At 48.8% G+C, this 16,681-nt stretch overlaps 2 protein-coding genes across 9 annotated transcripts in view; one reads left to right on the plus strand and one right to left on the minus strand.

Annotated features, from left to right (window-relative positions):
- The window catches only part of Eip74EF (Ecdysone-induced protein E74), a 242,998-nt gene that overhangs the window by 52,109 nt on the left and 174,208 nt on the right, over window positions 1–16,681 (plus strand). The window lies entirely within an intron of this gene.
- The window catches only part of Lsm11 (U6 snRNA-associated Sm-like protein LSm11), a 38,530-nt gene that overhangs the window by 7,157 nt on the left and 14,692 nt on the right, over window positions 1–16,681 (minus strand). For all 3 annotated transcript variants that reach the window (XR_012999685.1, XM_031993637.2, XM_031993635.2), the window contains exons 3-4: window positions 13,469–13,599; window positions 2,992–3,130 (exon numbers count right to left, since the gene is read on the minus strand). Coding sequence is in view for 2 of the 3 variants with exons in the window: in XM_031993637.2 (XP_031849497.1) it covers window positions 2,992–3,130; window positions 13,469–13,599 (270 nt within the window). In the remaining variant the exon portion in view is untranslated. The remainder of the gene's footprint in view (window positions 1–2,991; window positions 3,131–13,468; window positions 13,600–16,681) is intronic.

Below are 16,681 nucleotides of genomic sequence, written 5' to 3' on the forward strand. Positions count from 1 at the left end.
TCTCCTCGCGAGATACGACGACCCCAAAGCCTCTTCCGCGACTCGTTCTCGTTTCGGTGTAAATAAACGCGCCGGACCGGCGGATTTTTTCGGCCGGCCGATCGACGCGCCGCGACCGCCGATACCGATTCACCTTGGTTTCGAATCGATAATAAGGTTTTTCCTCCGACTAACCTCTCCGAGCGAGACAAAAACCGAGCGGCCTGCGATGATTAGGAGCTAGGGATATGGTCGATAGAAACGGAGGGGACGCTTCCGGATCTGCAGATGGCTCAGCTGAGGCTCTCCGATGGATTCCTTGTTACTCGATGCGATTCGTTGTTTCTTTCATTTTCTTGGGATTTTCGCGTTGACGCGTATGTTACGTCGGTCGTGATCTTGCATGGAAGGTCTCGCTTGGAAGCGATTGCGCGAAGAATTGTGTCGGATCGAGGTGTTTAGTAGGATAAGCAACGAAATCGCGCACCTTGGGAACTACGCGAAACCGGTGACAATGACTCGCTAGCCTTTGTTATGGAATAAGATATTCGGAACGCTCGAAATTCTCGTGATCGTGTCATCTCCGCAATATGCACCGTGTCGATGAAATTTCATCTTTTTGGGCTCCGAATCTTTATTGCGGAGTTGTAGGAAAACTGAAATTAACCGTCGCTCGTTGTTCGATTTCTGCAGAACAGACGATCAAACGATATTCCCACGAAAAATAGAGAAATTAAATTTCTCAAACTTCTTGAAACTTCTTCAAACTTGTTCCGCGACAAAGCGAGTTCCAGTTTGTGCCAATATGTCCGTGAAACGTTAGAACCAACTCGATCGGACGAGGGAACAAAATTTCCTGGTAAAAGTAAGGCGTCGCGTGCGCGGATCGATCGGTCCTCGTAAACAGGGAGAGACGCGCGGACGTGTTCCATTGACACGCGGCCAGTAGTAGGAGTCATTCATGGTCAGACGAGCGTAGGAAGGACTAAATTGGATTCGCATTGGCTCGGGTGGTGCGCGGTGCGACGGAGCCAGGCGGCGCAGCCGCCGGTAACCCCGCGTATTGAAATTCTGGAGGCGCGCGACCGCCGCGGCGACGCGTCCATTATGTGCAATTGAAAAATTTCCGCGCGGGGGACGATGGGAACGTCTCTCGAGGCCGGTAAATGGACGCCGAATCGCCGGGATCGTCGGGACGGTTAATTAACTCGCTCGCGAAAACAGTTACCCGGTCCCTAACGCTCAGCGACGCGTCGTTCAGCGATTGTTCGGGTCGATAGGTCACAGAGAAACGAGTAGACCCTGTGCGATAATAAAAAAAGGATTATAATATACGGAGGTCCTTTAATCCTTTGCACTCGGAAGTTTTTCACTGGAAATATTCAAGTTTCCAATGAATAGACATCTTTTAAAATAAATTGAAGGGAATCTGAGCGAGCTTTCCTGCAACTATTGTCGATTAGATTTTACGGCGACTGAAACCAAATTCTAGCGCCGATAGTTGATGTTGGATCTACCGAATAATAAGAGTAATTTCTTATAAAAATTAGGAGACTCCAGATTCGAAGCATTCCCTATCGTTGCGCTTGTAATGTAAGATTTCATTTTGAAGTTTCTCGCAGAAGCCTTTGCATCGTTTTAACACTAGAACTACCGAGCGTTTCATACGATTAATATGCAATTCCCATAAAAATTGTAATAGATTATTTTCAGTTTCTTCGGAGATTCGTTATAGTACTCACATGAAACTATTTTCAAAATCATTTCGAAGATTCAATGCTTCGGAGATATCAATAATTAAACAAAGTAATCGGAACCAGTCATTTTGACTTGAAGTTCTAGTGTTAAACAGAGTTATTTCAATATTTCATATATTCATGGATTAGAAGCCTTTGTGGACGAATGTCGATATTTCGATGAGATGAAACAAGAGGTTAGCACGTGGTTTCTGTTTGTGCTGTTAACTAAGCAATCAATACACAATTTAGCTTCATCTGTCGAAGGTTCTCATTTCAAAGAATCTTCGTCCGCGAAGGGTTAACATTGCAAGACTTTACGATTTTTCTGCAACGAATCGTACGGTGACTGAGAGTCACCTCCCGAGTGCAAAGGGTTGAAAGGTCGTGTCGAACAACATTGGTTTCGCGAAACAAGTCCGAACCGAGAGGGACGAAGTTTCGCGTGAAAAACGAGCAACGCCCGGGGCGAAGCTGACAATGTTCGAAGGATCAACGCGCCATTGAAGAGGCAAGGTAGAAAGCCTCCGACTGCACCTCGTCCTTGCGCAACGTTGCATAAACCGTGCGCTCGGACTGTTTACGTCCGAGCGTTGCATAAGAAAACGACGCGAAGATCATTCCGAAGCGCCTCGCGTCTGCTCGCGATTTCGGCTCGTCCCGAAGGTGCACCGTGTTATTGGCGAGAAGTCACGCGAGACGGATCTCCCATCTTGCGCTCCGTTCTCACGTGGCACGATGGCGTTTCGACAAACGGGCGTACTAGAGCTGAAAATACGCGAGACAATGGGAGCGCCTCTTCCACTCCGATCGGAACTGCGTTTCTTCCGTGGGACACGTTATTGTCCGGCACTCGTCTAACGAGATCGGAGGATCTTCGTTTCCAGGTCTGATCGGTTACGCGTCGCCGTGCCGTACAATCTTTCCCGAAGTGAAAGTACGTAACAGCGACTATCCGTCAGAAGCGTCGTAAATGAAACCAGGCTCGTTAAAGAACCTCGGAAGCGAGTCGAGACTGTAACCGAGTTATCGAGCGTTATTATCGAATCGAGCTTCCCATTCCGTTCAGCGAACGCGCGACTAGACGAACTCCGACCGGTACGGCGAAAAGACGAAAAGAACCGAATCGAAGCCGCATTCCTGAGCCGCGGCGGCGCGCGGGCAACGGCGTTAACGACGATCGCGGCGAATCGGCGTGCCCGGCTCGCTCGATTAGCATTCTAGCGCATCCGTCGGCCGACGGCATAGAAATAGAATGGAACGGGCGGTAATATACCGAGGGCAGGCGCTTTCCTCTTGACTGGACGGGTCCAAACCTCGAAGCAGTCCTCGAGCGCGAGGTTCCAGTGCTTGTCGAAGGCGGCCACGTATGCCTCCACGTGTCCCCTTATGCCGCGCGCGTTCCTCGTGTAGACCTTCGGCAACAAAGGACGAGCGATTATTCCTTTTAAATCGAGTGGCGAGTTCTCGTGTTACCCGCGTCGCGTCGCGTCGCCTCGCGTCTCGTCGCGATGCAACGGCGACGCGAGCCTTCTCTCTCTCCAGGCCTGTTCCAGGTAAAGACGCGTTCTCGCGAACCGAGAAACGGCCGGAGAGAGAGAGAGAGAGAGGAGGCGAAACCAGCGTCGATCTTTTCTCTCCTCGTGCCTCGCCTCCCCTGCACTCTCCCCCTCCTCCCCGGTGTCCCGATCTCTCGAAAATAAGCGCACGGAACGTATCACGCATCCTCGATCCACCTATTCCAGATCGTACGTGTCCGCACTCCCCGATGAAGCGGACGGTACGCCGCGAGTACTGGTTCCTCCTTGTCGTTGATCGATGACTCCGGGCTGCCGCCGCGCGGCGGCGGGCCGGGGGGCGGCTGAAAGGTATACGGGGACGAGCAATTTTTTGCACGCACCCCGCCAGCGACACATGCATAATTTGTACGGGCTAATTGTACGGTTTTTGCGACGCGGACGCGCACGGGAGAAAGGAGAGGCCATTAGCGCCCGGCCGCATCGCAACAAATTGCCGGCAGAAACGGATTCTCGGATTCAGGGAACCGGGCGGCCCGGCCCCCCTTCCCGTTCACGGAAACTCGCCCTCCTTCCGGTCCTCCTCCTTTTTTCGGACTACGAGAACGCGGCACGCTTTTCGACGCTCCGCGCCGCGCGCTGGTCGGCCCACCGGCCGTTCACTGGACGCCGATCGGTTACTGCCGATGCATCCGTGGTACGAATACTTCCAATGGAGGTTGTAAGGTGTGTAGCTGGGCGTACGGTGGTTATGTTTCACAGTATGGGGATGTTGCAAGCTTTCTGGGGAAGATACTTTGCGCTTCGATTCTGACGTTATGCGAATAGAGAAGCGGGAGTCGTTTGGAATTTTGAGTTTTCGGGTGAACTTTGTCAAATTTCTGTTGCAAGCTTTTTCGGGGACAATGGACACTTTGCTCCGATTCTGACGTTACGTGAATACAGAAGCGGGAATTTGCGGAATTTTGAGTTTTCAGGTGAAAATCGTTTGTTTAGGGACTACTCATCGACGTATCAAACTTCTTAATTCTCTTTAAGTTTCTTACTGGCGAAGTTTGTTCCTATCGTCGAAATCTCACTATCCGTTTCTGGCCTTTATAAAGAAATCTGCAAGAGGCAATTGATCGGCTCTAACAGCCTCGCTCCTTCGTCACGTATCTCCTGTCCCAGAAAATTCCAAAGAATGTCTATCTTATCGGAGAACATTGAATATTCCCAGCGAAAAACCTTCGAGTGCAAAGGGTCAACGATCACAGATAGCGACTCGCGATCGAGCTCCGTTCCGCCGAACTCCTCGCGCAGGCGACAGGTCCGAGGAATCGTTTAGAAGAAAGTGTAACTGGAAAGACGGCGGGGCTCACGCGATCCCCGCGATTTTCCGCGGCGACAGTCGCGTTAATGACGGCGGGCACGAGAAAACGAGCGAGCGCCGTTGTTTGTCGCGTAGATACGTCGCGAGACAAGATAGCCGGCTGATACGCGGAAGTGCAGGCCGTGGCAAGGCCCCTTTCAATGCCTTTCGCACTGATATATACCCGGCTTTGTCGCAATGAAAACTAATTGCGTGACTCCGACTCTGTGACTCGGCCTCCTTCCTCTCTCTTTCGCCGACGCGCTCGCTCTCTTCGATTCCGCGAGCACACGACCGCTCGACGTTCGGCTCTCCGAATCGGGAGACTTTCCTCGATGATTTTCATTCCGATCCCGTGCACGGGCTTGACCGCCTTTATCACGGCGACAACGACGCTCGCGTAAAAAACGAGCGTTCCGTCTGATCGCCGCGTGCAACGTGATTCAGTCGAATGGAAATCAGTCTCGCAGTACGAGGCGCGATCGGATCGTTTGGGAAGCAGTCGATCGGTTACCTGCGAAATCTGGGCTAAGGAAAATTGATGTACGGACTTCTTTCACGCCAGCCTATCCTACGCGTAAATTGGAACACGCGATCCGAATTCAGTAATAGCGAGTAATCATTGTTGTTTCTTTGTGAAATGAATGTGTAGTTCTAAAACTTTCAGCTCTTCTCTTTGCGATTTTCGTTTGAACCCACGTGGAACGGACTTTCGCGTGAATCGAGAGTCAGGTGTATATTGTCTTTGCACTCGGAGTAGCTTTTACCGTGACCTTTTAGCTTTGAATTTTTATGAGCCGTCAGTTGTTCAATTTACAACGATGCGAGCGCGTCTGTCAGATTAAGGATCCTGCTGTCATTAAAAGAAACATGTGTATTATGTTTGATAATTTACAATTATCTTACAATATCGCGGCAGCGACAATGGAGTGGTTAGAATAAAGAGGTGAACCGAAATGAAACAGAAACGGCATACGAACTGAATCATTCTTGAAAGGACCTTCTGAGCAACGTCGAGACAAGGAATCTCCGATCCGACGACGATTGTACGAGTACAGTTTCAATGCTCGAAAGTGTCCGTGAAGGATTCGGAACGTTCCCCTCGTCCCTCGGTCGGCCGTGATCGAGCAAGCGTGCGTGCGTGCGTGCGTGTGTCATCGGCACCGAGCAGAGGGAGGGACGCGGTCGAGCCGGCTAGAGTCGACTCTAGGAGTCCTCAAGATTCCTGCGAGGCATATCCTTGCCGGGTCCAGCCGGGCAGGATCCGTCGATTAACCGCGAAGGACGACCGCGTCGCCTGGCGTACCGAGATTCGTTGAATCGCCGGTCCAAGGATCGCCGATCGCCGGTCGGAAACGAAAACCGCGCGGAACCTCTCGATCCGGAACTTCATGGGGAATCTTTGGGGAATCGGAAATGCGAAGAATCGAACCTAAATTTTATCGGAGAATCACTGGGAAATCGGAAATGCGAAGAATTCAACCGAGATTTCATCGAGAATCTTTGGGAAATCGGAAATGCGAAGATTTCAACGGAGATTTCATCGAGAATCCGTAGGAAATCGAAAATGCGAAGAATCGGAGACGAAATTTCATCGGGAATCCTTGGGAAATCGGAAATGCGAAGAATCGAGCCTAAATTTTATGGATAATGCTCAGGAAATGCGAAGAATCTAAGGCGATCGGGAATCTTTAGTAAATCGGAAATGCGAAGAATCGAACCTAAATTTGATCAGGAATCATTGGAAAATCGTAAACGCGGGAAATCGAAGCCGACCACCGACGGTCCGCGCGTGAAATCGTGGATCGGAACGTTCGAAGGCTATCCTCGAGGATCTCCCGTCGTCGCTTCGCTCGATACCGATCGTGTTCTCTCGCGGAACGAAAGTTTCATTCGAATTCCGCGAATGGCAGATTCTTCCTGGGAGATTACGAGAGCGCGATCCGCCGGGGAATAATGATACTAATAACGATAACAAGGCGGCGAGAGGCGACGAGGAACAACTCTCGCACGCGCAACGGGAATAAGAGAACCGCGTAATGACGATCGACGATTCTCGTCAGGCTCGTCCTGCCCGTCGGTCGGTCCTTCTTCCTCCGGCGAGCGTGGTTACGCAAAACCCGTTCATTATCCGCGTCGCGTCGGAATGCGCCGCACGAAAATCGCGCTTTCTTCGGCAATTTTCGATCCGCGGCCGAAGGACGAGCGATCGAGCGCCGATAGGATCGGTTTTCCGGATGCACTCGCGCGCGCGAGCCTCGCCGAAGGCCGCGGATTAGGATCTGTTCCAAGGACGAGGCGGTTTCGCGAGCGTTCGGCTTGTCATCCGCGCAACGCCGAGACTCGCGCTCGTTTCGATGCGATGCATCCAATTAGGCGACGTCGAGACTCCTCGCTATCGGTTCGATTGGTAACTCGATGTTGCTCTTTCGACGATTGATCGACTTAATTACCCTGTCGTCTTCTTTCCGAGCTGCAGTCACCTGCAGCTTTTCCTCTGTCAAAGATCGGTAATCTATGTTCACTCAGCAGTTCGGGTGGCATCTTTCTCGAACTCGAGCATTAGTTTCCTGGAACTTCCTTGGACGTACGAGGTATAAGGATTATTACGAAGAGCCTTGACATTTCAGTTTCTACTCAATTAAGAAAACTCCATACGAGCTTTGACGAGTGTTTACTTGGCAGAGTGTCAAGCTATGCAAGATTAACCCGTTGCCCTGAGATTTATTCATAAACTCGATGCGAGTACTTCGTCATTCTGTTCAACGCTGGATCCATGGAACCCGTGAATTTAACAGAAAGCGAATGCTTCGAACATTTCATAACTTCAGTCGACTTCATACACTAACACACTAACTAGCTTAGTAAAGATACACTAACTTCCACATCAACACGAACGAACCTATACTCTAAATACGATAGAATAAACAAAGAAAATAAACGTCTGTAACTCGACCGTTCAAATCCTCGCTACCACTGTCGCGTTATCACAGAGCAAGGGGTTGACAACGAACCTCGTTTTCGTAAGAAGTACAATAGTTCTATACTCGAGCAGCCGGTCTCGCGTGTGGCCGACTTTCAGGAATTCCGTATGCACGTTCGATCGGTTTTCCGGCGTAGCGGAGATTCGTCCCAACGCGAATTCCAGCGCGATCGCAGGGTTAGACGTCCGTGCGCACGAGTAACTCGCGCCGCGTCACGCGATCCGTCGGTCCGGCGAATGAAAGTCAATGAAAGTAATTAATCGAGAAACGCGGTTCCCGCCGCTCATTCAGGGCCCGCCGTTCGAAAGGAGTTTAATTAAGGAGCCCGATACATGTACCGCTCGTTGAGAATATCGAATGCGCCGCGGCCGCTTCCGCAGGAAGATCAATTGTATCAATTTAATGATTAAACTTTTTCCTTCGCGGTCCGACGCTCCCGCAGCCGCTCCGGAGGAAGCGGAGCCGCGCGCTTCGATTATTCCTGTCGCGTGCGACCGCTAACGATCGGGCTCGACGTCCAAAATCAAATGACCGGGTTCCTTTCGAGCCGATCGATCGGTCATCTGCGATCTAACCGACAGATTCCTCGATGATAAACCATACGGAACTGATTGATTGCTGTCGCGTCGACCTTGCGTACGGAAGATTCCACTTTGAAGTCGATCTCCTTGTTCTATGGACGAAACTAAGTTAACCGATTCGAGGAATTGCACACAGTGCGATGGTCGTGAGTTTTTATCGATTAGCAGGGAATAAAAGATTAGCATCCTTTGTTTTCCTTAGTGCAAAATTTGGATGTGTGAAGGATCTAATAATTGTAGGGTAGTTTCTTTAAGATTCAGTAAAATATTTAATATTATAACTGGTGCAATATTGGAGCCTATAGAGTTCAAAGGGTTAAACCTGAATTTCCGAGCTCTAGATAAACGAGACTAAGCCACTGTTGAGAATCCTAGGAACGAGTGAAACGATCGTGAAATGAAATCGATCGGACTCGAATCGATGGGAAACGTTGGAGCTAACCCGTTTCCCGAGCGACTCGATTCCTCCCCATTTGAAGACAACGGTACTCTTCGTTTCCTCTCCGGTCTCGGAGAACATTAGTCGCTCGTTAACTTCCCGCTTCCGATCTCGATCTCTCGCGGCTCGCTAATTATGGAAGCAGGAAGAAAGGAGCGAGGCCCGGGACGGGAGTAGGAAGCTGATTTTTCCTCCTTCCGAGGCCCGAGATTCGCCGGGACGCGATTTCTCCTCTCCGCGAGCTCGCGCGGTGCGCGGAGAGGCTGGGAGGAAAGCGGCGCGAGAGAGACCTTGCTCGTTGATTTATTTTCCGGCCGCGAGAAAAACGGCTCGGCGATCTTTGTCGGTGGGACTGATACGATCCAGAAACGTCTTCGCGTGATTTCATCGGATCGCGCGGCGATCTGACTCACGCGCGATATTCCGTTTCCTTGTCGAGCCGCGGAACGCGCGAGTCGCTCCTCGCGTGCTCGAAGTCCTGTTCAGCCCTTAACCCTTCGCACGGTTTCGCATCTGGAATGTTAAACGCTTTCCGATCGGACCTGTGGACGATATTCCTTGAAACTGAGGGGAAAACGTACGCAAACTGAGGGAACGAGACTGTATCGGAGCGTTCTTCTTTCTATAATAAGTCTTTCGTACTTTCCTCGGTTTCATCGTTGCACTCGTGATCTTCGATACGTCTTCTTCGGAAGAATTACACGTTCGCCGATGTAAATACGACTTTTCGATGCCGACCGCCGGTCTGGAGTTAAATTATCCGACGCGGAAGCTCTCGGAAGCTCTGATAATTGATTCAATAATCTGCGGCTGCGCTTATTACCGGCCCACGGGACTCCGCCGCGTTTATCGGGCATAAGGATCTCGAAAGAATTATAAAACAGAAATTTTAATCAAATCTGGTACAGCCCCGCTTCGCTTTTATTCGGCGGAAACCATTCGCGGTATAAATTGAGTTCTATTTAATTCCAGTCCCTTCGGACGTCTCTATGGGAATCTACGTCCGCGCAAACTTCCGCGATCCTAATTATCGCTAATGAAATTTTCACGGCGCCGCCGGTTGTTTTACCGCGCGCGCTCCGAATCGGCCTCGATGCTCTTTAATTACAAAGGAAACGTCGAAATCCCGCCGCGTAAAGGAAACATTCTAATGCCTCGCAATAAAATGGCGACGCGGCGAACGACTCGGTGTCGTCGAAATTTCCCCCGCGCGCGCGCGATTCTCGTGGAGTAACTCGGCGATTCCACGAATTTATCTCGCGCCACTGTCGCGAGCGGAATTCCGAATTGTCGGAACGTCCGTCCGAACCTCTATCAACCCCGCATCAAAAGAGAATTGACGACTCACCGAATTTATCCTCGACCGCGATCGCATTCGACATTCCGAGCGTTTCTTCTTCCTGTGCGACGAACATTCCCTCGTCGGCTCTGTATCGAAACGACGATCGCCGTCTTCCGTTCATCCTTCGCGGTGATGAAAGTACGAAGCTCTATATTAACCCTTTAAGCTTGAGAGGCGCCTAATGATTTGAAACAGCAAAACTGTAGACTTCGATATTTAATATTAAACTTCGTATAATGCATCGATGCACGAAATATTGAAAGAAAACTTCTGGAGTGCAAGGGTTAAGTTTTACGCGAGGCTCACCGGTCGTTCCGACCGATTTCGAAACTATTCGGAGAAATCGCAGAGACCGTTTATAATCCCATTAGCTTCCGAGCGACTCGTTTGTTATTCATACTGTTGTTCTTGGAAACAGATGATTAGAATATATGTATATAATTGTAGTATCTAGAATTTTTAGCGTGGGTTGAGGTATTTTTAAGAAGAGTGAATGTAAGAATGTGTGTGAATGAAGGACTGTAAAACGGTTCCTAGTTCTCGATTACTCAAGATCCACTCTTCCATTATCTATAATATAGTGACACTATATAATTATGAAAGCGGTCTGAGTCGACACGAACGAAATTAGTTTATCACTTGTTTCACTATTCTAGACTAGAAAATATATTACACTTATAATTGTACACATTCGATAGTGGCTGACCCAAGTGTTGATGCGACTATAAGTAAATATAAATAAAAAAAAAACATTCGTGCTGCATCGGTTCAAACCGATCATTTGCCAAATATCGAGAAAACTTGTCGATCGTGAACCTAAGGAAACTCCCGAGCCTGGTGTCAACCTGTTTCCTTGTTAACTCGGTGGAAAACAGCCGTATCTCGTTTCGGAACGTCGAATACTTCTACTGGAAAACTAGGGAAAGGGTTGATCCCGATAACGGCACGACGAAAGATCGAGTGGGCCTCCCGAGGCGACTGTATCCGGCGTCCCCCGGCGGCGGCACAGCGTCCGCGCTACTACCCCAATTCCGGGGGATGCGATCGCATCGACGGGAAAGTTCGCCCCGTGTGCCTCGGTCGGTGAATGGCCGGGGGAGGGTGAAAGCGCGGTTGTTCCTCGGTGAGTGGCCCTTTCCGAAATGGGCTTTCCGAGGCACGAGGAGAAAGCTCGCCGCTTTTTCGGACGACCCTTCGGCGGACGGGGGTGGAGGATCAGGGGCGTAACAAGGGCGAAGAAGGGCCCAGGCTGTCACCATGGTGACCGAGCGGCGTGTTGACCCGAGCCGAATGGCTTAGGCTGCTTTCACACGGCGACACGCGTGTAATGCCACGCTGTAATACGTCTCGTTTTGTCCCTTCGCTGCGCGAACCGTTCGAGGATCGACGACGACGAAACTCGAGTATATGCCTTGTTGCGTCCTTCTTTAACCCTTGGCACTACAGATGGTTTTGTAATTTTTATTTTTAAATTACTAATTTTTATGGTATCTCTAGAGTAAATGAGAAATGCTGTAACGTTTCTTGGATCCTTTGTTTTCCTTAGTGCAAAATTTGGATGTGTGGAGGATCTAATGATTTTAGTAGTTTCTTTGATTCATTAAGATATTCAATATTATAACTGGTGCAATATTGGAGCCTATAGAGTTCAAAGGGTTAACCCTTAGCACTCCAGATGGTTTTGTAATCTATTAGCGACTAATTTTTATAGTATCCCTAGCGAAAATGAGAAATGCTGTAATATTTCTTAGATCCTTTATTTTCCCTAGTGCAAAATTTGGATGTGTGGAAGATCTAATGATTTTAGTAGTTTCTTTGATTCATTAAGATATTTAATATTATAACTGGTGCAATATTGAAGCGTATAGAGTTCAAAGGTCTAAACACGCAATGTATAGACCTCCCCAAGCTCCGCCAGTTGTTTCACCACTAGAATTCCAATGCAACCGCGTTATATCGAATCATGCGATATTCAGAAGCTCCCTGAATCTCCGCTGGCTCTCCCGAAGCTGGGAGAAAAGAAAAAGAACTGGGAAGAACCGCGTTATATCGAATCATGGAATATTCAGGACCTCTCTAAACCTCCAGCGGCTAGGATTTGAAAAAATCAACGTCGCACTGTGCGGCCAACCGTTTTCTAGATATAAATCAATAATCAGAGAAGTGTGAGTGATACAGTCAAATACTCGAAGTCTTTTCCTTCCAATTCCAACGTTACATAAACAGAAAAACCGAATTTATTCGCGGAAAATTGTGATGTTTTAAATCAAAATCATTCCGTATAGCAGAAACTACTCAGCAAGACATCGATAACCTACAATTCTCGTTACACGAACAGTCGAATTATAGGGTTTCCTTCCGAAACCGTCGAAATAACGATCATCGCAGCGTGAAATCTATGTTATGTCCCTCTTTCCTCCAGAAATTCGACAGATTTTGAGAAGAGCTGTTGCCTGGCCAGTGTTGTTGCCAGCAGCAGCAGCAGCAGCTGCGAGCACGTGTCTCTCTCTCGGCCGCGAAAGTGTGTCAGCCGCGTGTGCGTGCGCGCACAATGCCACGGGTCAGGCAGAAATGGGTGGCGTGTGGGTGTTTACGGTGCCGGCTCCGGGACAACCCTCGAATTTCCATCCTCGTCCCGTGCACGCGCGGCGGCCGCGGCGCGAGCAGGAGGAACCGAGGGAATCGGCTCTCCTCGCAGTTTTGTCTTCGCCGCGCGATACTTTCTCGTTGCCTCTCCGCGCGCGCGCTTTTTACTCGCGGCGAACTTTTCTTCCGATTTCCTTCTCCTCTTTCTCCGCTCCGTAGAGCTTCGATTATATCGATCGACAACGTGTGAACCAGATTCTTCGTTTACGTCTTTCGCCGTTTCTCGATCGGTGGATCGTGATCCGTTCCTCGACGCGATCGCGAGATCTTTTCGAGTATTTTCGAGTATTTTCGAGTATTTTCGAAGTTTTTACGAGAGAACGAGGTTCCATTGGGTGGATCTTTCGACGTGTTGCTATGAGAATGATGAAAATTGCGGAGACGTCTAGATATTAGTGATTTAAACCCTTTGCACTCGGGAGGTGACTCTCACTTGATTTCCTGCAGTGAAGCTATAAAGTTTGATATTTAATATTATACTTCGTACAATGCATCGATCTAAGAAATATTTTTTACGAAATATCGTCTTCATCTCATCAGGAAATGTTGAAATATATCTAGAGAAAAACTTCGGAGTGCAAAGGGTTAACTACTTGCGCTGGAAATTAATTCAGAAATTTGGCAAAGTCTTGAATTTTGTTTTTACCTATTTTACGCTATGTACACTTATGTACTTTTGTTTGTTAATCATTGTATAGTGATACATTTCGAAGTGATCTAACAGGCGTAGTGCAAGATTATCCGTGTGTGACTGACATCATTGAGAATTTTGGAATAGAAACGTCTCGTCTTTCCAGCGCGAGTGGTTAAGATGAGGATTGTTGCGATCATTTAATTTTTTATTAAGAATACGGAGGGGATCGATGATCAATTCGACAAGAAAGTCAACGTACCTTCACTCGGGTCCGGCTCTCCATGTACTCGTAGAGCAGTCCCAGCGGGCCGAGGGCGTTCTGCATTTTCGAGAGGACGTTCCTCCCTTCTAGGATCCATGTTCGTCCGGGTCTCGTGCCGGCCACGGGCTCTGCGCACCATAAAAAGACTGCTGACTCGAAAGTTGATCGGTCCGCGGCGCTATCGTTCGACGAACTTAGTGGGAGACCGGTACGAACTTCATAAAACCGGGATCGGGAGTAGTTTCGCCCGTTAAGGGCCGATCGGGCCGATTCGATTCTGGAAACCGGGATCGCCGGAATCTTCACGAAATCCGGCAAATCGAACTGTCCTGCCGATATCGAGATATCGAGGTGAAACGATCATCGTATCCGTAACTGAAGATTGACCTCTACGATATATCATTTGCAGAATCGAACACGAGATTGAAATGATTCAACCTCAATAGAATAATCATTCACAGCCCTATTCCCATTTCGTTAAATATACCTCAGTTTGTCGATCTTCTGTGAAAACTCTGATTCCTCCTCGCAGTCATCAAGATGTTCCTCTAAGAAATCATTAACCAGTCCTATGTCGAGTCAGACTCGACATATTTCATTGCAACCTCTACCTGTTTTAACAATTTTTTCTATATTTCTAGCATCACAATTGTACCATTTAAAGGTAACATTTCAGTGGTTCCCAAATATTCTTGAATAATTAAATAGATCGTCATATAAAGCTGCAATCGAATGAACTAACGTCGACGTGAACCTCAAAGCGAGAAATTAAGAGCCCTTGGGACCGCAGAGGGTTAAAGAAACTGATTCACCACGCAAACTGAATTCCAAATCGATCGTCCCAATGGACACCCTTGTAGTTCCTACAGAGAAACTTCGAGAACTCGATTTCACCCTTCGCTCGAAGCTCCTTCGAAATAAAACCTTCGATAGACGAAGCTAAATGATCGACTGAAACGATAAACAAGAGGAAACTACGTACCGATCTCCGTTCAATTAAATCATTCGTTTACAACTTGGTATTCCAAACGCGAAGGTTCGACAGAGAGCAATTGCACAGTTCGAATACAATGTTCGTTTGGTTCTTCGCTTGCAACGTTCTAATTAAACTTCATCGAAACGATAACATTTGCTGTTTAACCCCGATACCGCCGATGTCGCCGAAAGTTTGCCCTCACTCCCTGAAGACCGACGTCGCGCCGAACGTGTCGAGCGAGATCTAACGCGGACAAAAGGACGGCGAAAAAACGGGGACCGTTGCGGCGCGATAACCGCGTTTAACGGGTCAATCGGCTCGGTCCGCCGCATCGAATCGGAATCAGCGACGTCTTCGCGTGCCCGTGCAGACGTCCCGGGAGGAAAACGCGTGGTATCGATCACAAAGGACTCGTCCGACGGCCATCGTCCGGCGAAGATGGTTATCGGCGTAACGAGTGGACGGGGTTCGGGCATTATCCCCGCTGATTTTTCCGCGCGGCGATAACGGCCCGCTAATAAGAATTTATGTGGCTCTCGCGCCTCGTCGATTCGCCGACAAATCATCGTCGATCGTTGCGCGAGCCGCCGCGCAGATACCATCGCGCTTCTAGTTCTCCGTCTTTTCGCTCTGCCCTGACGGCGCGACGGCGTGCCGATTTTCGTACTGCTCGATGGAATCAATAGTATTCTGTCCAGCTAATAAGGGTGCACTCGATTCTTCGTTTGTCCTAGGTCAGAGGCTTGTGTAACTTCTGAATGTGTTGTATAATCATTGTAGAAACGAGAAGAGTAACAATAGGAGAAATTAACAAAATGGCTTCCGAGCGACTCGATTGTATAACATCTGATATTTTTTTTAGAGTCATGAATGGAACGAATAATATCCTGTCCAGCTAAGGGTTCACTCGATTCTTCGATTGTCCTAGGTCAGAAAGTAGCTTGTATAACTTCTGAACAAGTTGTATAATCACAGTAGAAACCAAAACAGTAACAGGAGAAATTAACAAAATAAATGGCTTCCGAGCGACTCAATTGAATAACATCTGATGTAACCGAAAGCGAAGCAGTAAGAAAAAGAAAACATCAAAATAAATAGCTTCCCAGCGACTGGTGCAATTAAATAACATCCGACTTAACTATTTCTGGAAGCTAACCAACAACGAAACACCGCGTGTCGAATCTAACGGCGCGAATCGCGGGACTCCCGAAGAAAATGGAGAATTCCCATGAATTCGAGCGCATGTGCGGGGACAACGAACGGAGAAGGACGCCAGGCGCCGGGTCTCCACGCGTCGACGGCGATCATCGGCGCTTATAAATATTTGATTACGATAAATTATCCTGCGTCCGGGCGAGGCACGCGCTAACGTCTCCCGTAATTTTCTCTCGGCAGGCGTTTCGTTAACTAGTCGCGACGGCGAAAGTATTCGTCGTGCATCACCAGTCGCCGCGAGTTAACGGGCCGCCCGAACGCGCGCGCGGCTCGTTCTACGGTAGAGCCCCGATGATTGGCGAACGGACGCCGCTCGTGAATAAACGAAACGAGGCGCGAGGAAGGACGCGGACTTTGCTCTTATCGGTAATAAGACAGAGTCTTCCATTCCCGACAACCGATCTCGCTCGAACTTTTCTTCGACGAAACTGAATCGAATTCCGTCGAAGACGCCGTTGGTCTCTTTGAAACTGAAATACTCCGATCATCGGTATTCGATTCGTAGAGGACGAATTAAGAGTGAAGTTTCGAAAGTAATTGCTTGAAACTGTTTAAAGGTTGCAACGGATGGAGAACCTCTATTCCTAAGTAGATCTTCGTTCGAATGAAAGTAGCATCAGATGGAAAATAGCTTCTAAACGCGACAAGTACCGTGTGCATCGTGTGCGCTTTCAAATCCCCACGCGTCAAGGTAACTGCAACTGTCCAAGTATCGACATCGATGCAACAATTGAGTCGCTCGGAAGCCGACTCGATGGTTCGGTGTTTCCTGGTCGTCGTGAATCTTCATAGAATAAATCGTATTCTATTGCAGTATTTAGAAAGCCCTTCATTTTGAAGCCTCCGAATATCTGGTACGATCATTTCAAAAGAAACAGGAATTTCCAATGTTTCTTCGCCAACCGCAGTAGCTTCTGAGCGACTCAATCCCCGAAACGCAGAAAGACGGAAGCGAAACGACCCAATCCCAGGCGTCCACGTTCTACCCGGGTCCATCCACTCGAGTCGAGTCGGAAACC

Source organism: Nomia melanderi, chromosome 11 (assembly GCF_051020985.1).
Source record: "Nomia melanderi isolate GNS246 chromosome 11, iyNomMela1, whole genome shotgun sequence".
NCBI classification, from domain to species: domain Eukaryota; kingdom Metazoa; phylum Arthropoda; class Insecta; order Hymenoptera; family Halictidae; genus Nomia; species Nomia melanderi.